Here is a 26,093-nt window from a genome sequence, read left to right as displayed (position 1 = left end):
GACTCCTGCCCCTTTACAGAAAAGTGTGCTGACCCATGCTCCAGCGGGTGCCAAACACAGTTTTTTTCTATCAAAAGTTTTGGAGGACTTGAATCACACACCCCGTATCCAGCGTTTCTGTCCAGAGTTTATTTTCTACTAAAACACAGACAAAAAGAAAGCACTGTGGCTCAGACAATAGCAATGATGTGCTGACAAATGTTTAACAACCTGCTCTCCAGGGAGGTGGGGGAAGCCCTGATTTACAGCATTTGCCTATTTCATGGTATAAATATTCCCATAATGGCTTATTTCAAGCTAAAAAATGCGATGCCACTGAACAAAGAATTGGGAAGAGATGCGCACAAACGCTAATACCAACCAGCTCCAGCAAACCACTGGCTCCTTGGGACATCTGCAATGTCCCCATTGGGACATCAATGGCCCAATCTTTCAGTTTAAAGACGAAGACACCGAGGCTCAGAGAGAGAAAGTGTCTTGCCCAAGACTGGCCCAGTGACTGGGACCAGGCTGGAGCATGTTTCCCTGCTTGGAGTCTGGCTGGGAGTTACTTCCTTCATACAAGGAGGAGCGAAGGAAGGATGGCAAATGAAGCTCTTTGCCAGGCACATGGTAATAAATGTGCACTTTATCATCCCCTTCACAGTTTGGAACTCTGACTCCCTTAGCACGTGCTCTGAGGCCCCCGTCTGGTCGGGGCACTGTTCTTCACACAGGGCCATGTTGCATGTGAACATGCTGACAGCACTCTGTCTCGATCCACCAGCAGTTACCTCAGCTCCCAGACTGTGAGCTCCAGAAAGACAGGGACTGCGTCTCACTACCCTGTGCCCGCTACCTTCTGCAGCGCCCAGGACAGACCTGGGCGTGTGGTAAGCGGGTGGTCAGTAATGTCCACCGCAGGGAGGAAGGAACGAGACCTACCATCAAAGTGGAGTTTTACACAAAGAACACAGCCGGTGCTCAGAGGTTAGGGTTCTCCCCTTCTCCCACCTGTGGACAGCGCAACAACAGATGCAACATGCAAAGTATCAGTGTGGTTCAAGCTGCTTCATCAGAGCACCAGAGGCTCTGTGGATGGATGAACAAAAGGGAGCACAGAGTTAGAGAATCATTTTCCTTTGGGGTATATATGGATGTAATTTCTATCTGGAACTTGTGTGCCGACAGAGCATGAAGCCAAGGAAATAATCCAGAGAGGGATCCCACCTACCACACACCACAATGCAGGACATTGCCTTCTAGTAAGGGCTGAGGAAGGACCCCTCACAGCAACAAACCTCTGAAAGTGGAAAGTGAAAGAGCACCAAGACTGGGGAATCATATTCCAATAAACTCAAGGTTACACAACTACAAATGAACCTGAGGAAAGGAAGGCAAAAGCATGCCTCCTCATTCTTTTGGAAATAACTTCTTGACCACTTGGTAACTGTCACCTGAACCCCTACACACCTGGCACGGGATCCTCACAGGTTCTTCTCAGAGCCCGCAGGCCCTGTGTGCAACATCACTGCTGCTACCTGCATGCACAGACAAGTGAGCTCTGCAGGCACAGAAACAAGGCAAGCCACCTGTGCACCCTGCCGAGTTTTCAGGAGGCCAGCAAGGCTCACGTTCGCTTATGTGAGGACCTAGTACTTGGTTTCCAAATGAGGTCAAGCTTGATCCCAAATACCAGAGGTACGCCATAGGGTGCTGTATGTTTCTACTCAGAGAAGGATCACGAACAAGGAACAGGCCCACTGAGTGGAGCCTCCAAAGCATTTCTTATACCAGCAGTTCTCAGTGTGGTGAAAGGGACCCCAGGGAGCCACAGGGTCAAACCACTTTCATAGTCATACCGAGATGCCCTCTGCCTTTTCACCCTCACGTGCCCAGGAGTACACAGTGGAGTTTTCCAGAGGCTACTTGACATGCGATATTGCAGCAGACTGAATGCAGAAGGAGATATAAGAATCCAGCTGCCTTCCATTAAACCTGACATTAAAGAGATTTGCAAAAACATAACACAATGCCACTTTTCTCAGTAACATCCTGTTTTGGAAAATATGATTATTTTCATAAATATATGTTCTGTGAGGTCTACTATTATTTTAAATTAATTATTAGAGTAAAAATTTCTCAATTTTACTTATATATCATAAACATCAAACGATGTAACCCACACAAACAAAAGCTCCTTACTATACTAACTTTTAAGAGTGTAAAGGGGTTTTCTGAGCACCCAAAAGTTTGAAAACTGCTGTCCTAGAGGCTGTCTCTGCCCGCCATGCAACACGCATGCCGTGCGGAGGGTCATGTATGATACAAGAAGGAAGATGCGCCCTTCTGACGTGCTGGCTGAACCAGGAACGGAGGCCCATGCTCCCCCTGGATCTCTGAATCAATCAGGGTGGGCTCTGCGCCCAACCTTTCCCCCGAGGCGTCTCTTTCCCCTCACGCATTTTCCCTTCCTCACTTGGTGTGCATTCTCCCACGTGCCTGCTCCTCAGTGAGGATTTCCCTGTGGCCAACCATGGCTTGGCGTGAGGACTCCCCCGCGCGGCCCGCACACCCTCCTGGGGCAGGGATTCCCCCGCGTGGCCCGCACACCCTCCTGGGGCAGGGACTCTCCAGCGCGGCCCGCACACCCTCCTGGGGCAGGGACTCTCCAGCGCGGCCCGCACACCCTCCTGGGGCAGGGACTCTCCAGCGCGGCCCGGGCTGGGCCGGGGCGGAGCGGTCAGGCCTCAGGAACTGGGGCCCGCGTCGCCTCGGCCTTGTCGGACCCCCAGCCCCGGCCCGCCCGCGCCTCGGCCCCGCGGAGGACGCCGCGCCGCTCCGGGCAGGGCGCCGCGCTCAGCCCGCCGCGGGGACTGGAAGGAGTCACCGCGCTCAGCCCGCCGGGGGGACAGGGGGGACTCACCGCGGGCGCACGGCGGGGCTCCGACGGCGGCCGGCGGGCTGCGGGGCGCGCTCCCGTGCGCGGCGCGGGCCAGCCGCCGCCTCCGCGCTCCGCCCTCTGTCCCTGGGGCCATCGGCCGAGGGGCGGAGCAGGGACCGGCCGGCGTCTGCGCGGGCCCCCACCCCCGCCCGCTGGAGGGACTTCGCCCTGGGCCTGAGGGGACGGTCGCTAGGCGGTCAGCGGCAGGAAGCGGGCGAAGCCTCCCGCGCCCACGTCGGCGGGCCCCCGCCTGGGCCCGGGGGGGGAGGGGCACTGCCGGCTCGCGCTGGACAGAGACCGAAGGGTGGGAGGACGCGCGGCGTTTGCAAATAACCGGCCCTCAGGGCAGCAGAGGCTCGGGGATCTGGCGGCTCCGGTACCCGAGGCCCCCCGCGTCCCCGCGCCCCCGCGCCCTGCTTCCTGCTCCCCGCCCCGCCTTCGCTGCTTGCACAGCGTGCCAAGTGCGCCTGGGGTCACGCAGACCTGCGAGGACGTCACCGGGTCCACGGTTACGAATGCAAAGCTTCTATGTGTAATTCTGTTTTTCTTTTCTTGTCCTTTTTTTTTTTTCACCGTGTAGCAGCACTTTACCACGCAGGCTGTCAGCGGTCGGAGTCAGAGAAATGCTGCGAGTTTACCCTGAGGGGGCCTTCCTCACAGGACCTGCTTTCCCTGGGTTGGTTGGAGTTGCGCCCTCTCAGGCAAGGTGCGTCCAAAGAAGTGATTAGATCTTTCTAGATGAAAGGTGATGGGTGAGGTTTTCATGCTCAACTTGTATGGAAAGTTACTGTAGTTTGCTATCTTGAGTTTCTGAAAAACAGCTTACGGGCTGAACAACCAATAGCTAATACGAATAGCGACTGGGACGAATTACCCCGCTCCCACTCTGCGGGGCCCGTGATTGGATCCTTACGTATGTTATTCACTTTGACTCTTCCAGCGGCCCTGTGAAATGAGGAATATTACTCTATTTTGCAGATATGAAATGTGCCAGAGCTGGGATTCAGTCCTCAGGCCTGGCTGACTCCCAAGCCCACAGTTTTCTCATTATGCTGCACTATAGGGTACAGCTTTCCCCTACTTATATTTAATTTTTAAATATAAAGGGTTATGCTTAATTTCAAAAGAGGGAATATTTACTATATTTCCAATATGGGACAGGACCTCCACCAGGTTTTCCTCTGGCTTCCTCCTGTTCAGGCATGGTTGTCAACAAGGGAGCAAAGAATAGACAATGGGGCAAGGAGAGTCTCTTAAACAAATGGTGCTGGGAAAAGTAGATATCCACATCCAAAAGACTGAAACTGGACACCTATATTACACCATACACAAAAATTAACTCAAAATGAATCAAAGACTTGACATAAGACCTGAAACCATAAAAATTCTAGAAGAAAATGTAGGCAGTACCATCTTTGACATCAGTCTTAGCAACATCTTTTCAAATACCATGTCTCACCAGGTCAGGGAAACAAAAGAAAAAATAAAATAGGACTACATCAAACTAAAAAACTTCTGCACAGCAAAGGAAATCATCAACAAAACGAAAAGACAACCTAACAATTGGGAGAAGATATTTGCAAACTTTATGTCTGATAAGGGGTTAATGTCCAAAGTATATAAAGTACTCATACATCTCAACAGCAAAGAAACAAACAAAGTGTTAAGCTCCGAGGAATGCCTTATTATCTTCTACACTGACTTCAGTTACTTGTGTAGACTGGACTTTCTCGGTTTATAGAAAGGTCCTAAATACAAGGTCCCATTAACTCTGTGTCATGCTTTGTAATCACTGTGCACTTTCACATGTATTATTTAATAGAAAGGAAGTGGTGTAAGAGAAAGGCAGTCTTACACAATGGTTCTCAAACCTCGAGGTGCACTGAAACACAGTCCTATGCAGTACTCTTGGAGATACTGAGCTTGAGGGTCTGACCACCCTTGCAGGAACACCAATGGTGGTTCCCAAACGGGGTGTTTCTTAGAATCACCAGAGAGCACTTACTAAGAATCCAGCCTCCTGTGTCCCCCACCTCCTAGAATGTCTGATTCATTAGGTCAGGGGTGGGATCTGTGCTCAGAGTCTGAGGAATCGAAATACTAAGGGTGATTCTACTCTAGCATGTCCGCAGGTTGGCACCAGGGAGCTGCTGCCTGGAAATACACACTCCATGAGGGTAGGACCATGCCAGCTTGTTCATCACCCCTAACACAAAGCCTGGCACACAGTAGGTGCACAGTACCAGTTTGTTGACTGACTGACTGTTGGTTTCTTTCTGCCCCCTGCTCTATTGTTTCCTCTTGGCCTGGGTGCTGTTCAGCCTTCTCTAGTGTGGCCCAGGCGGGAGATACCTGTATGGCAATGAGTGACATATAAGGAGGTCCTTCCAGGAATTCTTGTTGGAGGAACTCTAGAATACCTCAGTTCCTCACTGACTGTGGGTCTTCCTCATACCAGAGGAAATTGGAAATAAATGTTTTCTGTTCTTCTTTTTAAAAAAGTTATATTCATAATAAAGAAAGGCAATTCTTAGGCTCATCTTGGCCCCCCACAAATGTCCAACTGCCACTCCCTCCACACCTGTCATATTCTTAATTTTTGTGCTCTCTTTCTTACCTCCTGAGTGCCTGAATCCCTGAGCGGCCTTCCAGGGAACCAGGAACCCCTGGCCACCTGTTTTACATTTCGGCACTCTTCCCCTCAACATAGCTAAGAATAAAAGCCAAATGTGATAAATGTCCCAATGAATCTTGAGGCTGGTGACATTGTTGCCATTTCCCATGAGGAAACAGAGATTCAGGGTGGTGACGTCACTTGCTCAGGTCACATCGCTCATAGATGGCGATGCTGGGGTTCAAGCAAAGGCTGATCTAGCTCCAGCGTTTGTGCTTTCAACCTCTATGTAATCAACTATCATTTTACTTGAATGAAAATTATTGAGTACTCTGAGTTTATAAATTATTCTTTGCAGAAAACGAGAAAAACTTAAATGTTCTAGGAGGGGAGTTTGGTCCATCACCGTATAGTCTCGAGTTCCTTAGTCACTTCTTTTCAGGGCTTCTTGTCCCTGATGATAGCACAGGGGTCCCTGCTGCAGCCCTGTAATGCAGGTGCACACAGGTAAAGATGCTCCTCATCCTGGGAGATGGAGGTGTTGGAAATCAGGAGCAATAATGTCGTTGTTTGGAGGCTGCTGCTACTCACTTATTTAATATTTTCCCCCAGAATATGCTTTGAAAATATTGAAAAATAACAGTTAAAAAATAGCAAAGTTGTCATTGATTGGACTCACTTCCATGTCCAGTTTATGAAGAGACTGCTTTCACATATTAATTTAACGACTTTTTAGAAATCTTACTGTAGCCTCTGTGTCTCTTATGCTCTTTTCCATCCTTTGGTCTCTTTGTCCTTCATTCTGGATACTTCTTTCAGACCTGTCTTCTGGTTACTATAAAAGCAGTGGATTCCCCAAGCTCACTTTTCCTCAGCTTCAGAGCAAACTCACTAAATGCGTAGCATCCGACTGGGCCTCTACCTGGTGTCCCCAAGGGGAACCGATGCAACATTATTTTCATGCTACTTGCTGTATGTGAGTAATAGAGTACTTTATCTCTAACCCAAGAATCTTGTATCTTCTTCCAACGTCCATGGAACAGTAATAGGCTAAATTATTAGCTTGTGTAGGGTAAAATCTCAGAGCCTGACAGTTTTGGTGACAAGATGGGATGCTGGCAGAGACATGTCTTTTTGGGAGATCCCCTGGGCTGTGTTAGTGGATATGAGAAGACTCTCCAGGATCCAGTAGCGAATGCTCTCACCCAAGTCGTGAGCAAGGGGCAGAGTGAGGGTCCCCCTGTTAATGAGTGTTTAGAGGCTAAGTGGCAAGAGGCAGGATTGAAACAATCCACCCAAATGATGTTTTGGTTGGGCTCACTGTCTTCAAGAACAGGAGGTAAAAGGGATGTTGCATGGCACTGGGGCAGTGAAAATAGGGTAGCCAAAAGTGTTTGTAGCTGCTGAGTCAAGGGATCCCCAAAGCTTAAATAAATGACATCAGCAATAAGGAGACAGAGCTTCAGGTGGACCAAAAATAGATGTTCATTTGGATGAGCCCAAGCTGCTGGTAGCTGCCTGAAACTGAAAGTTGATGCAAAGCCTTGCTTACTGGAGTGGAATTGCTCTGTCCGTCTATACCTCTTGACTCCTCCCTTCCCCCACACTCCAACTTCAGCTGCTTTATGGAAAAAGCTGAGTATGCTTGGGGAACTTCACGGAGGGGAGAAACTCAGATATTTTTAGCGTTGTTGTATATAGGTGCCCAGGTCACAATCCCGCCCAGCTAGTTGGGGGTGCTGGATGCACAGGTGAATAAAGGCAGTGAGGATTGTGGGGGAAGCTGCAGTAATGGGTGCAGAGGAACTGGTTTTGAGCCTGGCTTGAAGAGATAAAGGATAAAAAAGCCATCCTTCACAGCCTGTCTCCTCTCCCTCCATCTGCATCCCTCTCACTTTTCTGGACTTCCATCAGCTGTAGCCCCTGTTAGACTTCTTGGTCCACTGGTCCATGTTCCCATAGAGTGTGGTTCTCAACTAAAGTGATTTAGCACCGCCTCCCCCCCCCCCCCCCGGGCCCCCACGGAGCATTTGACAATGTCTGGAGACAACTTTGATTGTCATGACTGGAGGAAGGTGGAGTGTTCTCCTTGCGACTAGAAACAGTAGAACTGCTAGATAGTAGGAGTAGAAGCAAGGATGCTGCTAAACGTCTTACAGCACACAGGACGCCTCCCCAGACAAACAGCTATCCAGCCCAAAATGTCACTAATGCCAAGGTTGAGAAGCCCTGCTGCAGGGAGGAAAAGCATCCAAAATTCAACTGAAAGGGTTTGGGCAACATTTTCTGTGAAGAAGGAAAATTAAAGTGACCTTGTAGGGAGGACCTTTTGGGCAGATTCAGTTACTATTGGGTCTTTCATTGTTGAACGTGCGTTGATGTTTATGTTGTACGTGCTGGTATCGTGAATGCCCGTGACGTCCAGGACGGATTCTTCCACTCGGCGACTGTGGCGGGTGGAGAGGTAATCTCTGTCCTCTTCCTGGGGGTCTAGAAAAGGAATATAAAATCTGAGAAGAAATGGAAATCATGGCTTTAGTTAAAGACTTACTGGTTGCAGAATGCAGAGGCAGTTTCCTGGTACAACATCGCCACCTGCCTGATGCGGGCATCAAGTACACCTCTTTTAAAATGGGGGGGTGGCTATTGACCTGTTGACCAGCTTTTGTTGGCCTGACCCATGGAGGCCTTGTGACTCTGTAGTCTGATGTCCTCATTTTGGGGTGGGTCAACTCAGACTTGACAACTAATAAGGAAAAGGCCCAATATACCTCGCTTGTCAAATGGAAGATTGGATATTCAAGGACGCAGTGGCCTGGCTCCAGCAGCATCTCAGGTTATATGAAAAAGTGGCAGCTACTGCCTTGGGGAAACTTTATTGGCATTATACTGCCTGAAGTAAAGCCACTGGCTCAGTGGGGCCCTCACTTCCAGAGGTTCGCCTTAATGCCTGGGCCGGGCTTACTGATGGTCTGGCTGAGTTGAAACCTGTTCCTGTCCATGGGGCTGCTGCAGCCGTTCAACTGAAAATTGGTGTGGTTGTCCACTCAGAACTCACTGGGCAGAACTCAAGGTCATTCTCATGACCCTGGCCAATACATCCTATGGTGAAACATACTTTTTACTGCCTCTTGGGCCAATGACTTAGCTGTGTGGTCCGCTATCTGGTCTGCCACTCGGAAGACTATAGACTCATAGATTAAACCATCCTGGCACATGTGATGGGAACACCTTAGACCCCAGATGTACAAGGGTGCGGGCAGTTAATAATCTCTTTGTTGTCTAGATTGAACACTGCCACTTGAGTCAAACAGCAACTGCAGCTGACAATCTGTGAACATGGCTGACCCTGAATTATTCTCCAGTGCTGACGCCAACAATAGCAGCTCTCGACATGGAGCTCCTTTAAACAGGTACAAACACAGGGACTGGCACAACCTCGTTTCACTCTGTCTGTTACAAATTCACTTGCTTCTTTGATGGTTGAGAAGTCTTGGGTTATGCCATGTATGGAAAAGGAGGCTGCAACCACTCAGTGACACTGCCTGTGGGACATAGCCAAACCGATATAATGCTGATCCAAATCAAATTTAATGACAAATCGTGATAGAAGTTACCTGCTTGGGTTCTATGTTTGTGTATGGCTGGAAATGGGTCATGGAATGTCTCTCCACTGGGGATGCAGTTTGTTTTTTGGTCCACCTGTTGCCTCCTGTAATTATTAGCAATGACACTAAAGATCAGCAGGTCAGTGTAAACTCCCTTGTATGGGTTGTAATGGATAATGGACCAGCCTTAGACTAGACTACATCCTGATTGTCTGAAATAAAGTCCCTTGGTCTCCCCTGGGACAGGTGTCTGAGTCCAGAACCCTGAAAGGTGTATTTGAGGTCAATCCTGCAGGTTAACTTCATCTTGTTGTTTGGAGTCCTGTTGATAGTAGCCTTAATTAAATGCTGTATGAGACAAGTTTAGACAGATTCAGTTCTAGACTCTGTTGGTTGAATTAATCAAAGCAGCCAACAGAGTGACATACTTTTGTGAAAGTCGGCCAGAAGCCAAGACCTGTGGGGACAATGGGTGGATTGGTGGGGAAGGCAGTCTTCCCTGGGCCCTGAGCATGGCTGCACATTTTTGCTGCATATGCCAAGAATGCAAGGTCCTGCCTGCTCTTTACTGACGCCACTCCTCAGGGTTATGTTTACAGTGAACAAACTTGAGGGTTGAAATTATCTAAAGTCGGGCATTTGAAGGTATAGATGGTACAGTATTGTCTAAGAATTTATAATTGTTGAATCTGGGTCATGGTAGAAAAGTGGTGAATTTCCGAGCTCAGCATTCCTCATCTACGACTCAAATCCATGTTATTACATTCTTTTGGGCCCCTGCACATCACCGCCATGGGACCTGGGGCAAGGACTTAATGCGCATGCTGCTTGCTGTGCCATGAGTAATAAAGTCTTTTTCTGTGACCAGGAGTCTTGTGTCTTCTGCCAATACTGATAAAACAATAACAGGCTCTTATTAGCTTGTAAGAAGGGTAAAATCCCAAACCCTGAGAGATACCTGTGTTGATTTTGGGGGCTGGAGGGTGGGGGGTGCCATGGTGTTTGGTTGAAGTCACCAGGCACAAATTTAGTTGTGTAATTTTGTTTTTACATTGAGGAAAAAATTCAGTTTATTGAACTTGTCTTGTAACTTAACCAAATTTTGCCAGGCTGGAAATGTAAAACTTTTCTATTTAGTCACTTCTTAAGCTTTATTTAAAAATTTTTAAGTTATGAACAATCTTAGTCATTTACAAAAGTAGACAGATTAGTATACTGAGCTCCCATATAGACACCACTCAGTTTCAGTTATCAACTCATGGCTAATCTTGTCATTTCTGTTTGCCTCCCTTCCTTGATTACTTTGAAGCACATTTATAAAATTTTATAATTTCATTTGTAATGTGTTCTATTTTAGAATCATTGCCTCGACCTTGCTTTGTTTTATAGTGTGTATTCGTATTTCTCAAGAGCTAGTTTGTGAACATAGGATAAATTGCTCCATTAATAATATTTTTTAAAAAAGCATTGCAATTCTCCCTTTCCTCTACCCCAGAAATATTTTGGAGGCAAACAAAGCTGTACAAAGTTGCAAATGTGTAGCCTTAAGTTCTGTTGTTATTTTTTAAAAAATGGAAAAGTTAGAAAATAAACTAAAGAAAATATAAATTAGTAAACAGAAAATATTAATGAATTATAAAATATGTATTGACTAATTCTGAGAACTTTGAAAAAATATAAATAAAACATGTGAATCTCTGACAAATTAAAAATGAGGCAAAACATGCAAACATTCATTGAGATATGTAACTATAAATATGGATGTTAAAATAATTTAATACAGTGAAATACTCTATGCGAATAATTTTGAAACCCATAAAGAGACAGAAATTTCTGACATATGTATATGAAACTTATATCAGTTTAGCTTCCACACCTTAGAGATTTGGCTGATTTTGGTTCAAATGTTACTGCTATTTGCTTGTGACAATCCAAAGACCCTCTCATGCTCTGAGATTTTATGATTTCTCCATATTTTTCTAAGCATCCACACTCCTGCATCCATGCAGGCTGTCCTTATTTTCCCAGCAATGTCAAAGATGGGTCAACCTGCCCCTTTTCCATTTTCCATATGGAAACCACTCAAACCACAGCAAGACACCAGAGCCTGTGTTGGTCAACTATTTCCAAAATATCTTAAACTATCCCATCTGTGTTCAAATTTCCCCAATTGTCTCATAAAAAATTTTAAACAATTAGCTTGTCTAAATCAAACCCATAACCTTTTCTCTGTTAATTTACTGATTTACACACTCTCTTTTTTCCTTGCAGTTTACTTGTTGACGAAATAATTGTTCATCCTGTAGTGTTCTGTCGCCTGAATTTTGCTAATTGCATCTCCATGATGTCATTTAATATGTTCTTCTGTCCCCTGCAAATCAGTACATGTATCTTGAACCTTGACTAGACTATAGTTCCATGTTTTGCACGGGAATACTTCATAGATGTTGTTGTGTACTTTTATCAGGAGGTACATAATATCTGGTTGTCTCTTTTTTGTGTGATGTGAGTGGGCATTGAGAATCATTGCCTAGACTCATTCATCCTTAGGGATTGCAAATGAAGATATTCTCATGGAATCTCTTCAAGTTGGCTCCTGAGTCCTTTTGATATAACCCAGCTGTCCCGGATAGCTTTCAGGCTTTCCTTATTCACTCACTTTGTTCATTTTCTGCTCTGGACTGAGAACCTGTCATTTCTCAAGGAAGCCTGGTTCCTCTTGGTAGGAAATGGTATTTGAGACCATAATCTAGGCACTAGGGGTGCTCATTGCTATTGGGTTGACCTTTGAAGAAACAATGCCCTTTCAGTGGATAGAGTTTTTGTTTGTTTATGAAAGACATCATTTTAAAAAATTTAATTTTATCTATGATTGTGTAAATTATATTTATGGTTTCAAAGTTGTGATATTGTGATTTGTAATAAGAAATATATAGTTGGTCTTCATCCTGTTTCTGGCACAGAGCTCCTAAAACTCTTGGAATTTCCTGAGTGATAAGAGGGGTAAGAGTGTCTTTTGTTCTGTTAATGAGGTGACTTTTGGAAAGTGCCTAAGGATGGGGCTGGTTGCCAGAGGAGCTAACCATGTGATTAGGGTTGGAAATTTCAGAGGGGCTGGAGGTTGAATCGTCAATAGCCAAAGATTTAATCAGTCAGGGCTATGTAATGAAGTCTCTATAAAACCCCAAAAGGGGGGCTGGCCCTGTGGCCGAGTGGTTAAGTTTGCTCGCTCCGCTGCAGGTGGCCCAGTGTTTTGTTGGTTCGAATCCTGGGCACGGACATGGCACTGCTCATCAGACCACGCTGAGGCAGCGTCCCACATGCCACAACTAGAAGGACCCACAACGAAATATACAACTATGTACCAGGGGGCTTTGGGGAGAAAAAGGAGAAAAATAAAATCTTTAAAAAAAACAAAAACAAAGCAAAACAAAAAACCCAAAAGGACAGGGCTCAGAGAGCTTCCAGGTTGGTGAAGATGTGGAGATTTAGGGAGAGTAGTGCACCTGAAGAGGGCATGGAAGCTCCACACCCTCCCCCCGTCCCTTGCCTTGTGCATTTCTTCCTTCTGGGCTGTTCCTGAGTTATGTCTTTTTATAATAAACTGGTAATCTAGTAAGTAAAATGTTTCTCTGAATTCTCTGAGCCACTCTAGTAAATTAATTGAATGCAAGGAGGGAGTTGCTGGAACCTCCAGTTTCTAGCCAGTTGGTCAGAAGCAGAGTTGATAACTTGGACTTTGGATTGGTGTCTGAAGTGTGTGTGTGTGGGGGGGCAGTCTTGTAGGACTGAGCCCTTAGCCTCCAGGTAGATAGTGTCAGAATTGAGTTAAATTGTAGGACACCCAGCTGGTGTCGGAGAATTGCTTGTTGGTGGTGGGAACCCTCCCCACCCACATGTTGGAATTGGTGGCCAGACCTTTAAAAATTTAATCTGTAAAACAGGGTATATTCAGAGAAGTCTAGCTTGCATCCTAATCTTCAACCTATTCTTTCCTACCTCCAGTAGGTATCTTATTTTTGGTTTATCTTTCAATTCAATTTAATGAAATCAGATATGTGAATATGCTTTTATTCTTCATTTTCTTAGACATGCAGCAGCATCCTACATACGTTTTCTCCCCCTTGTTTTTTTGCCTAACCATATATCATGGAAATCACTCCATAGCAGCATATAGAGCCTTTTCCCATCCCTTTTTATGACTTTGTAATACTCTATTATGTGCATGTACCATTGATAGACATTTTCATTTTCAATCTTTGCTATTATAAATAGTGTTATCTTTGATATTATAAATAGTGCTTCAAAGAAAATCCTAGATGGTGTATCTTTTTGCATAGGGTACTAGCTGTGGTATTGTTGGGTCAAAGGGTAAATCCATGTCATTTTTGGTAGATATCACCAAATTCCTTTTTGTATTAGTTAGGGTCTGCAGTGGACTGAATGTGCCCCGCCCCCCCCATTCATATGTTGAATTACTGACATCTTGGGGGTGTAGACTTTGGGAAGGATTAGGTCATGATGGTGGAGCCCTCGTGAGCGAGATCAGTGACCTTCTAAGAAGAGATTCTCCAGCTCGTTCGTCTCTTTCTGCTGTGTAAAGATACAACATTAGCAGTCCGCAGTCTGGAAGAGGACTCTGGCCAGAACGCAACCATGCTGGCACCTTCATCGTGGACTTCCAGCCTCCAGAGCTGTTAGAAAACAGAGTTTGTGGTTTAAGCCACCCTGTCCAGGGTTACTTGTGATAGCAGCCCAAACTAAGGCAAGGTCGGACTTGGAAACAGAAACCACATCAGTTATCTGAACCAAAACAATTGAATGTAAAGAATTGTTTGCTAGGTAGTGTTATTAATTGCTGGACGGGTAGAAAGAGGACTTGGAGGTATCAAAAAGGCAGCAAGTGTAGGAAGCCGGCACCAGCCCTCAGCTGAGGAAACTTCCAGGAGGGCCCATGACACTGCAGCTCAGACCTCTGAGGAGACGGTACCGCTGGACCGCGGCTGGTGGTTCTGAGTTTGAAGTGGGGAGCCCTGTGGGCCTGGGACCCAGACCTTGAAGAAGGAGGTGGCCAGCTGATTCTGGTGGGGGACAGGGTTTTGCAAGTCTGGGGAAAACTGAAAACTGAACTTGGCCGCTGCTATGCGAAGGTGCTGCCAGCAGGGCGACAAGCACGGCAGGGCTGACTCCTGGGAACTGCAGGCAGACAGGAAGCCCCAGCAGACGGGAAGGAGCAGGTCCCTCCGTCCTCCTCTGGCCTCTCAGGCTCCCTCTGGTGCCCCTGTTGACACATCCTAGCTTAGAGCCACCTGACAAAACAGGTCCTGGCCCCAGCATCAAAAAGCAGAGTATAGGAGGATGGATTTGGAGCCGAGAGGCAACAATGTAATCACCTCCATAGGCGCAGGTGTGGGAGAGCTGTTACAAATCTCTGCCACCAGGTGGTTCACCACGGCTTTGGCAATAGATTACTTTGTCAAACTTTTAGATTTTTGCTGTCAGATGGTTCTTGTAAACACTGGGTCATTATCATCCTTTATAAACTGTTCTAAAGCATAGAAAAAGATGGAAGAGACAATCGTTCTTACTGCTTTTATGCTTATCATATGTAATAGCTTTAATGATGCTTGTAAAACACTACAACTATACAGAAACACAGCTGACACAGACTAACGAACAACTCCATGGCCAAGGATGAACTGACTGTGCCAGACAGCCTAAACCGTCTGTTGGCAAAAGAGAACAGTGGGGTCCTCGCTGTGTTCCTAATAAGCAAAATAAAGAATCTCCTGTATTCTTATCTCTTTGAGTTTTGGTTTGTCCTGCTCAGATGCAAGCCTAGAACAGCTTTTGCTTTAAAACAAGGCTCTTTATTAAAAAGTTCTTATTCCTTACTTATTTTAAGATTACCTACATAAAAGAGAACATCTGGCAAATACCCCTGAAGGTTGTTTCCATTTCATACATATTTTTGACATTCGTACATATTTTTATGAAAGCCAACTAATCATTTATAATTTTTATATCTTTACTGATAAAATAATTGTTTCTAAACTTTTCTCTAGCTAGGCATCCCAGTCATTTAAATATATTGAGGATCAAAATATGCTCCCCACTGGGGAAAACCACTCAGATACATCCTCTTACATTCTAGACACATTCTCCATTGAGTTTTGAAATCTTTGATTGAAATCTCTAAAGGTTAAGTCATCATATAAATAGCAGTGCTATTAACAATCACAAAATTAATGAGAATAATAATGAGCTCAAGCGTGTAAAATGCCAGAGTTAGCATAAACACTGTAATGCCTCTGTGTATGACATTTTTGTTTTGCCATAGGGAGAAGTTTCTGTGAGCTGGCTCCCTGAGTAGAACCAATACATTATTACTGCAAATAAACTGCTCATTATCTAAGTTGATTCTGCAACTTTTAGAGAAAGCAAAATGAGGTATTCTTGAAGCAGACATTTATTGCTGTGCAGTAGAATAAAAAGGTGGTTTTAATCAGAGGTGAAATTAAGAACATTTCTGTCCATCACTTTCATTATCATTTTAGAAGTAAAACATGTTCCCTGCAAAAAAGCTTTGAAAATATACACGTGTGCACACACACACACATGCTATTACAAACTGCCCTTAATCCTACCGCTCATGGATGACTTATTACTGCTAATATACTTAGTTCAGTCTCTATTCTATCTCAGGAAGTGGGAAGCACACAGTAGGTAGTTTTATATGTTGCATTTTCTTCAAAACATAACATCAAAAACTTTTCTCGGGCCATTGAAAGTTAATTGAAAACATGAGTTTTGTGTTGTTGCATAATATTGAGTCAATCAAATAAATTGTGTTTTGTTGGGCCACTGACCATTCCTCATTTCTAGCTATTTTGAAATTTCCTCATTTTTCCATTATAAGGATGAACATCTTTATGCATAAAACTTTGACCATATTTCTAATTACTTCCTTAGCACAAATTCCTAGAAGAAGAATTGCTGGGTCAAAGGGTTTGTGCATTCTTAAAACTTTTGAGATATGTTTCCAAATTGTCCGTCAGAAAATTTGTATTAGTTTTAAACTTCCGCTGGCCAAGGCAGAGTGCTGTCTATTAGGATCTTTCACAATGCTGGATATTGGCATCATTTTTTTTGTTAATTTGATGGGAGAGATGAATAATTGATAGTCTTAAAAAATTTATATTTCTTGAGTATTTAATTTGTAAATAAAATCATGACCAATCTATTCTTGATTTAGCCTTGATTGAAATTATAGTTGACACCAAAGCTACACATTTCGATAGCAGGAATCTTGAGAAGAAAAATAATTGTTGGCCTGGGTGGTTTGAAAATATAAAGCACTGAGAGAGTCATTATACATTATTAAGGAGATGAGGGTGAAAGCTGAAAACTTGAAGTTTTAAGAGTGTAAATATTAGCCAGTACCATACTATTTTGATTACTCTAACTTTGTAATACAATTCGAAATCAGGAAGTGTGTTGCCTCTAGCTTTGTTGTTCTTTCTCAAGGTTGCTTTGGCTATTCGGGGTCTTTTGTAGTTCTATATAAATTTTAGGATTGCTTTTTCTAGTTCTGTGAAAAATGCCATTGGAATTTTGATAAGAATTACATTGAATCTGTAAGCTGCTTTGAGTAGTATGGACATTTTAAAAACGTTAATTCTTCCAATCCATGAACACAGGATATCTTTCCATTTATTTGTGTCTTCTTCAATTCCTTTCATCAATGTTTTATAGTTTTATTTGCTAAGAGAATAGATCTTAAGTGTTTTCACCATACACAAAAAAGTAACTATTGTCATTATTTTGAGGTAACTATGTGTAACTGTGTGAGGTGATGGATGGGTTAATTAGCTTGATCATGGTAAGCGGTTCACAATGTATCAAATCATCACATTGTACACCTTAAATAAACACAATTTTTGTTTGTCAGTTATACCTCAACAAAGCTGAGGAAAAAATGATTTAATCCTTTGGAAAAAAAGTGTAAATATTACCCAGGCTGGAAAATAAAGTTCTTGTCAAATTTTTTGTTATATAGGTTTTTTTTTTTTTTTTATCATGAATTTGGATCTGGCTAATTCATCAGCAAGATGTTCTCTAGTGACACACAGATCTTTAACCTTGACTACTTTTAAAAACTACTTTGAAGTGGATAATTTTACTTATTTAACATAGGTTATAGACAATTTATATTTAAATTTTATAATATTTCACTAACTGATTAAGGCTTTATTGACCTTGTTATAATTAAACAGGCCACATAAAAGATTCTATTGGACATACATGGGCTGTACAGTAGAAATACATTGTGTTTAAGCAGAAACATTTAAAAGCCAAACACAATAAAAAAAATACAGTAACAAGTATTGACAAGGATGTGGAGAAATTGGAACCTTCATAGATTGCTGGCGGGAATGTAAAATAGTGCAGCCACTTTGGAAGTTCTTCAGAGTATTAGATATAGAGTTACCATGTGATGTAGCAACTCTACTTCTAGGTATATACCCAAGAGCAACGAAGACATATGTCCTTATAAAAATTTGTATGTGAATGTACACAGCAGCGTTACTTAAAATGGCCAAAAGTAGGAACAACTCAATGTCCATCAGCTGATGAATGGATAAAAAGTGGTGTATCCTTATAATGGAATATTAACTGGCAATAAAAAAGGAATGAAGTACTGAAACATGCTACACCGTGGAGGGATCTTGAAAACATTATGTTAAGTGAAAGAAGCCAGTAACAAAAGCCCACATATTGTATGATTTCATTTATATGAAATGTCCAGAGCAGGCAAATCCTCAACAAAATGTTAGTCAACCTAATTTATCAATATATACAAAGGAGAGTATATTATGAACAAAGAGATTTATCTCAGGAAAGCAAGGCTGACTCAACATTTGAAAATAACCAGTGTAATTCACAGACTAAGAAAAACTATAATCACCTCAATAGATGGAGAAAAAGCATCTGACAAAATCCAATGTCCATTCATAATAAAAACTTTAGCAAACTAGGAACAGGAGGGAACGTTCTCCACCTGATAAAGGGCACCTGTGATAAACTTACTGCTAACATCATACTTAATGGTGAAAGGCTGAACGCTTTCCCCGTGAGAGCAGAAACAAGGCAAAGATGTCCACGGTCATCACTTCTATTCAACCTTGCCCTAGGTCCAAGTCAGTGAAATGAGCCGGGAAAAAAGATGAAAGGCACATAAATTGGAAAGAAAGAAAGAAAACTGTATTCTATTTGCAGGTGACATGAAAAACTATGTAGGAAATCCCAGTAAGTTTACCAAAATATTACTAGAACTAAAAAGTAAGTCTAGCAGGATTTTAGGATCCAAAATCAGTATATAAAATTGAACTATATTTTTATATATTAGCAATGAACAATTTAACATTGAAATTAAAGACCAATTCATTTACAATAGCACAAAAATGACACAATACTTAGGTATAAATCTTACAAAAGTATGTGTGAGATCTGTAAGCTGAAAACTTACAAACCGCTGATGAATGAAATCAAAGAAGAGCTAAATAAATGGGGAGCTATAGAGTGTTCATGGATTTGAAGTCTCAATATCGCTTAGATGTCAGTTCTTTCCAAACTGAACTGTAGCTTCAAAGCAATACTAACATAATCCAGCAGGGTTTTTTGTGTAGAAATTGATAAGCTGATTCTGACATTTGTATAGAAAGGCAAATGAAGTAGAATAGTGAGAGCAATTTTGAAAAAGAAGAACCAAGCAGAAGCATTCGCTCTACCTGATTTCAAGACTTACTGTAGAACTGTCAATCAAGACCTCTGATATTGGCAAAAGAACAGACACGTAGATCTTGCAAGAGTACAGAGAGTCTGGAAATAGACGTGCATATATATGTGTGTCCTTTCTCGAAGAGAGTTGATTTTCAGCAAAGGTGCAAATGCAATTCAATGGAAAAAAGGTAGCAATAATTAGATATCCATGTGTGGGAAAATTGACTTCAATCCATACCTCATATCACAGTCAAAAATTACTCAAAATAGATCATATATGTTTCATTGATTATTGCCTGTCAGAGAAACCAACAGGAACTTTAAAAAAATTAATATACTTTATTATTTAGAGCCATTTTAGGGTCACAGTAAAACTGAGTGGGAAGTACAGAGAGTTCCCATATACCCTCTGTACCCTTAAACACACACACAACCTCCCCCACTATTGCCACCCTGCACCACAGTGGTTTGTTTGTTATAATCGATGAACCTACATGGACACGTCATTATCACTCAAAGTCCACAGTTTACATTAGGGTTCACTCTTGGTGTTGTACATTCTATTGGTTTTGGCAACTGTATAATGACATATATCCACCGTTGTAGTATCATACAGAGTAATTTCACTGCTCTAAAAATCCTCTGTGCTCTCCCTGTTCATCCTTTCCTCTCTCCTAACCCCTGGCAACCTCTGATCGCTTTACTGTCTCTAGTTTTGCCTTTCCCAGTATGTCATATAGTTGGAATCACACAGTATGCAGCCTTTTCAAATTGGCTTCTTTCTCTAAGTAACATGTCTTTAAGTGTCCTCCATGTCTTTTCATGGCTTGATAGCTCATTTCTTTTTAGTGTTGAATAACATTCCATCGTCTGGCTGTACCACAGTTAATTTAATTAACCACCTATTGAAGGACAACTTGGTTGCTTCTAAGTTTTGGCAGTTATGAATAAAGCCGCTTTAAACATCCATGTGCAGGTGTTTGTGTGGACATAAGTTTTCAGCTCATTTGGGTGGATACCAAGGAGTACAATTGCTGGATTGTGTGATAAGAATATGTTTAGTTTTGTAAGAAGTTGCCAACAGTCTTCCAAAGTGACTGGACCATTTTGCATTCCCACCAGCAATCAATGAGAGTTCCTCTTGCTCCACATCCTCTCCAACATTTAGTATTGTCAGTGTTCTGGATTTTAGCCATTTTTACAGGTGGGTAGTGGTTTCTTATTGTTGTGTAAATTTGCAACTCCCCAGTGACCTATGCTGTTGAAGATCTTTTCATGTGCTTATTTGTCATTTGTAGGTCTTCTTTGGTGAGGTGTCTGTTCAGATCTTTTGCTCATTTTTAATCAGATTGTTCACTTTCTTATTGTTAAGTTTTAAGTGTTCTTTGTATATTTTGGATGACAGTCCTTTATCAGATGTGTCCTTTGCAAATATTTTCTCTTAGTTTGTGGATTGTCTTCTCATTCTCTTGACGTTGTCTTTTACAGAGCAGTTTTTAATTCTAATGAAGTCCAGCTTATCAATTTTTTCCTTCATGGATCAGGCCTTTGGTGTTGTATCTAAAAAGTCATTGCCACACCCAAAGTCATCTAGGTTTTCTTCTATGTTATCTTCTAGAGTTTTATATTTTTGATTTTACATTTAGGTCTGTGATCCATTTTGAGTTAATTTTTGTGAAGGGTGTAACGTCTGTGTCTAGATTCATTTCTTTGCATGTGGATGTCCAATTGTTTCAGAACCATTTGTTGAAAGGACTGCCTTTGCTCCATTGTATTGTCTTTGCTCCTTTGTCAAACATCAGTTGACTGTATTTATGGGAGCACATTTCTTGGCTCTCTATTGTGTTTCATTGATGTATTTGTCTATCCTTTCACTAATACCACACTGTCTTGATTACTGTAGCTTTATAGTAAGCCCTGGAGTTGGGTAGTCAGTCCTCTGACTTTATTTTTCTGCTTCAATATTGAATTGGCTGTTCTAGATCTTTTGCTTCTCCATATAAACTTTAAAATCAACTTGTTGATATCCACAAAATAACTTTCTGGGATTTTGACTGGGATTGTGTTGAATCTGTAGATCAAATTGGGAAGAACTGACACCTTGACAGTGTCAAGTCTTACTATCCATGAACATGGAATCTCTCTCCATTTATTTAGTTCTTTGATTTCTTTCTTCAGAGTTTTGTAGTTTTCCTCATATATCCCTTGTACATATTTTTTTAGATTTACATATAAGATTTTATTGTATTTATAAATTAGATTTATATAGATTTATTTTTCGAGTCCTAATGTAAACGATAGTGTGTTTTTAATTTCAAATTCCACTTGTTTATTGCTGGTATATAGGGAAGTGATTGACTTTCATATATTAACTTTGTATCCTGTAACTGTGCTATAATGGCTTATTAGTTCCAGGAGTTTGTTGATTATTTCAGATTTTCTGCATGGACAATCATGTCATCTGCAAACAAAGACAGTTTTATTTCTTCCTTCCCAATCTGTATACATTTTATGTCTTTTTCTTGTCTTATTAAATTAGCTAGAACTTCCAGTAAGATTTTAAAAGCAGTGCTGAGAGGGGACTTCCTTGCTTTGTTCCTAATCTTTGCAGGAAAGCTTCGAGTTTTTTGTTAGTAAGTATGATGTTAGCTATAGGTTTTTCTGTAGATGTTCTTTTTCGAGTTGAGGAATTCCCCTCTATTCCTAATTTGCTGAGAGTTTTTATCATAAATGGTGTTGGATGTTGTCAAATGCTGAGTTTGTATCTATTGATGTGATCATGTGATTTTTCATTTTTAGCCTGTTGATGCGATGGATTACATTAATCAATTTTTGAATGTTGAACCAGCCTTGCATACCTGGGATAAATCTCACTTTGTCATGGAATATAATTCTCTTTATACATTGTTGGATTTGACTTACTAGTATTTCGTTGAAGATTTTTGCATCTATGTTCTATGTTCATGAGAGATATTGGTCTCTAGTTTTCTTTTCTTGTAATGTCTTTGTCTGGTTTTGATATTAGAGTGAGTCATAGAATGAGTTAAAAAGTGTTCCCTCTGCTTCTATCTTCTGAAAGAGATTGTAGACAATTAGTAAAATTTCTTTCTTGAATGTTTAGTAGAATTCACCAGTGAACCCATCTGAGCCTAGTACTTTCTGTTTGGAAGGTTATTAATTTTTTATTTAATTTCTTTGATAGCTGTAGACCTATTCAGATAAGCTATTTCTTTTTAAATGAGTTTTGGCAGATTGTGTCATTCAAAGAATTGGTCAATTTCATTTAGGTTATCAAATTTGTGGGCATAGAGGTGTTCATAGTATGCCTTTTTTATCTTTTTAATGTCTGTGAGAACTATAGTGATGTCCCTGCTTTCATTTCTAAAGCTAGTAATTTGTGTCTTCTCTTTTTTTTGCTTAGTTAGCCTGGCTAAAGGCCTATTGATTTTACTGATTTTTTTCAAAGAGCTAACTTGTGGTTTTGTTGATTTTCTCTATTGATTTTCTATTTCCAGTTTCACTGGTTTCTGCTCTAATTCTTCTTATTTTTTTATTCTGCTCCCATTTGCTGCTGCTTCTCTAAAACTTCATAGTTTTCATCAAGTCCCCTATTTCTTGCTATTTGTGATGCTCCCTGCTTTCAGCTCCTCTTAAGCTGTTTCTTCAGGCCAGAGATTCAATATGAGAAGGATTGAGAGGTCAAGGAACGTATGGGAAAAACACGAAAAAGCCTTCTTTCTACAACCACAACTACTAAAATCTTCCACTTATTGAGTGTCTACTAAGTGCAAGATGTTTTTAAAAGTATTATCTTATTTAATCTTCACAGCAGTCCTGCAAGGTAATTAGTATTTTTTGATGTACACATTAGAAAAGAAGGTTGTGAAGGTGAAAGTAACTTGCTCAAGGCTGCACACCTTGTCGAAGTGGAAGAGCTGGGTTTTAAGCTCAGACCTGTAGGGTGATAATATAAAAGATGTACATATAAACACATTCACTGAAGATATGCAGAGTCGTATAGAGATGGCAACATCACAGAGATTTTCAGAACATTTTATGCTTTAAAAAAATTTCAGGGGTGATGTATTTTGTTTACGAGAAAGTGAGATTGCCTTGTCAGATGAAGGCAATGACTTGCTTGTAGTAGAGATTTGTTGGTGGATGAGGAACGGTGAGACCGGTCTTGTCTCCATACTCAGTATTAGTCTGTGATACAGACTTATAAAGTTGACTGGCCCTCTTGGATGCCCATGGATTTTGTTGCTTATAAACTATTCCAAATGAGAGTTGAAATGCTGGCATGTCCAATATTTCACTCAGCCCTTAAATATGATTTTAAAATGATTGTCACATCCTAAGTTGGTTTAGATGAAGTCTATACGTAATACTTCTGCATTCCTTTGTATCTTATTTTGGAAACTTTGGCTTGACTCCCTTTTGGAGGTAGAGATTGTGATCCAGGAAGACCCTCAGCCTGGTGATAATGCCATGGATTTAATTTCTGTAGGTTTATTGACTCCTGAAGGCAAAGAGCTTAATGCAGGGGAGGTGTGTTTAATTATTGACAGCGGAAAGTTTTTGAGAGATTTAATGGGTGAAAAAACCTCCATAGAGTAACAAGGGAACATTTGATTTCAAGATATTATTTGCAATATTAAATTGTGCCAATAGATGGAGAAGTTGTTCCATATAAATCAGAAGGCTTGGCTCCTCTATGAGAAATAAAGAAATTCACGTTTCTGGCAAGCTGAAGATGGATTTCCTCAATAAAAATGTGAAGCAGGAAAACTGGGTTACTTATAAATTTTAATAAGAAATAATTTTAACAGGAGACAGGGATTTCACTAATTTCAATTATATGTACACGAAACCCTTAGTACCTGCACTGTTTTTGCAATTTGGCCATAGCACTTATAATCTATACATATGAATGAGTATATGTATGTATGTGTACCTGATCTTGTACAAAAAGGGTTTTAAACAATGTACAAAATTTTTAGGATAAAAAAATAAAACGTAACTAAATAAAAAATGTGGAGCAGGAAAGAGTGGAATGAAGTTAAGGTAAGAGCATTCCTTGAATTGGGCCACAAACCTGGTCTAGAGTTTCCTAGCAGCCAATGCAAATAGGGAAACAGGATCAGTTGCATGATTCAGTGTCTGTAACATAAAAACATGCCATGTGCTAGGAGAACTAAAATAATTCTTAATACTAACCTCAAAAATTATGTCCCTTGGCATGGCACTGCTCATCAAACCACGCTGAGGCAGCGTCCCACATGCTACAACTAGAAGGACCCACAACGAAGAATATACAACTATGTACTGGGGGGCTTTGGGGAGAAAAAGGAAAAAATAAAATCTTAAAAAAAAAAAATTATGTCCCTTGGGGACTCATGAAGAGGATACTGTGTAATGCAATAGATAATGTCTTAACGTTAAGCACAATGATACTTTTCACATGACTGCTTCTTACAGTGTCAGCTGGTTGGTAATATCACAGAGCTATTCAGTTAAAGGAATTTGAGGGTGAGCGCCACGTACCCCAACACATTCCTTTTAGTGTAGCTTTCTGATGGTCTAGTTTAGTTGAAGGATATGGCTTAGAATCCATCAATCCTCCATGAATATTCTTTCTCTAACTGAAGGGTTTGATCAGGATGGAGGTTGCAGTGAAGACTAAATAACATGCTGCATGCAGAACACTTAGCCCTGAGCCTGGCAGGTAACGAGGCCTCGCTGAGAGCCATCTGTGACCAGGCTGGACCACCCACCGCTCTCAGCCAAAGGCCCCACATCCCTGCTGTGGCTGACTCATGTGGATATCTCTGGGGCCTGTTAAATGCAATGGTGTATTTTTCAAAAGTCATTTGAACTGGGATAGCCTTGACATCCCTTCTGAAAGGATTCCTTCCAGCCTCATGTTTGCTCGTTTCTCCTGTTCCAAACCTTTATCCACAAGACTCCTATGTCCTGTTGGTGTGTCTAGACTCACTCTTGACATCCTCTCTTGCTTGATCCTTCTCTGTTGGAACCTTCACTGTTGGTGATATTCCAGTGAATATTGCTGCTCTAGGCCCTGAAACCCAAGGCAGAGTCCCACTGTCCCAACCTTTCTAGAATACGGCTGCCCAGATCCAGTTTTCCTCGGGAAGGTTAGACCACAGCCATTAGGTGTTATGGCTTCATTCTCAATCAACTTTCCCTACTTTCTGTGAGTCTGTGACACATTTACAAAATTTTCAGAGTAGCTTCTGGGGCTGGAAGTTTCTCCAGCTCCATCCGGTCACCACTTGGTTTATCCACACCATACTCTCTGCCTTCAAACATGGAATCATTGCAACCTCAGGCCAGAAGTGACCAGATGTCATTTATTCCCACTGCCCAGTCACACACACAAATGCCCCCTACATCTAGCCTCCCCTTGTTCTCCGTTGTATTGATTGCAAATTCTACTGAATAGAATGTTACAATAATTTTGCATTCTATAGCCTGAGGATATACTAAGGATGTATTTTTGCTTATATTTCTGCACACTGGTTGGGAGAATATGCCCTGAATTCTGTTTTGTTTCCATTAACCTTTTTCTGAGAAATTACTGACCCTGAATATTGGAGCCGCAAATGGATTCTTTTAACAAGTATCCTGTCAGGATGCAACCTCTGTGTATCATGAGGCTTTTAGTCTGCAAATGCTTCCTCTTAATGCATCGATTCCCTTAAGAAGGATTTATTTGAGTGACTTTCTCCGTATTAGGATTTTAGGAATACTTCTATCTCTGCTGTTTTAGGAAACCTACAGTCAGAAGAATTTACAATTCACTCATTTTTATAGCTGGCAGTAGCTATTTAAAACCTTGCCTCTCACTTCTACCTGCTTGAGATCTTCCCAAATCAATGGTTCTTCCAACTTCTCCGTAGACTTTGTCTTAATTCTGTGCACTTGATCTTAAGTGAAATATTCATATCCTGGCACATTTTGCATGTTTCTGTCATCCTTGAGAAAATCATGCAACGTCTTTCCTAGTTCAGTGCAAAGTAGAGTTATGCCACTATCATCTTGCCTTGAGGTACGGACTGTGTGTGGAGGTGAAGCAGCAACAGGATTTTGAACTTATATTATTCAAATGGGAGCCTCTTAATGGTTAACTGCAACGTTGATGTCT

General features: G+C 41.8%; 1 protein-coding gene and 1 long non-coding RNA gene across 12 annotated transcripts in view; one reads left to right on the top strand and one right to left on the bottom strand.

Moving 5' to 3' along the window:
- ACO1 (aconitase 1) overlaps nucleotides 1-3,581 on the bottom strand; it is a 60,228-nt gene extending 56,647 nt beyond the window's left edge. The window contains exon 1 of one of the 6 annotated variants that reach the window (XM_008519039.2): nucleotides 3,407-3,581. Coding sequence is in view for 1 of the 6 variants with exons in the window: in XM_070590254.1 (XP_070446355.1) it covers nucleotides 2,906-3,017 (112 nt within the window). In the remaining 5 variants the exon portion in view is untranslated. Of the gene's footprint in view, nucleotides 1-2,905; nucleotides 3,170-3,406 lie in introns of those variants that run through there. The other 5 variants (XM_070590250.1, XM_070590252.1, XM_070590254.1 and 2 more) reach the window with 5 other exon arrangements.
- The window catches only part of LOC103550257 (uncharacterized), a 53,333-nt gene continuing 30,194 nt past the window's right edge, over nucleotides 2,955-26,093 (top strand). Inside the window, exons 1-3 of one of the 6 annotated variants that reach the window (XR_011531649.1) lie at nucleotides 2,955-3,119; nucleotides 3,504-3,629; nucleotides 8,824-8,950. This is a non-coding gene — a long non-coding RNA (uncharacterized lncRNA). Of the gene's footprint in view, nucleotides 3,300-3,503; nucleotides 3,630-8,823; nucleotides 8,951-26,093 lie in introns of all 6 variants that reach the window. The other 5 variants (XR_011531648.1, XR_011531645.1, XR_011531650.1 and 2 more) reach the window with 5 other exon arrangements.

This window comes from Equus przewalskii, chromosome 22 (genome assembly GCF_037783145.1).
Source record: "Equus przewalskii isolate Varuska chromosome 22, EquPr2, whole genome shotgun sequence".
In the NCBI taxonomy this organism is placed as follows: Eukaryota; Metazoa; Chordata; class Mammalia; order Perissodactyla; family Equidae; genus Equus; species Equus przewalskii.
The sequence above is the reverse complement of the archived record's forward strand: the minus strand, read 5'-3'. Positions and strand labels throughout refer to the sequence as shown.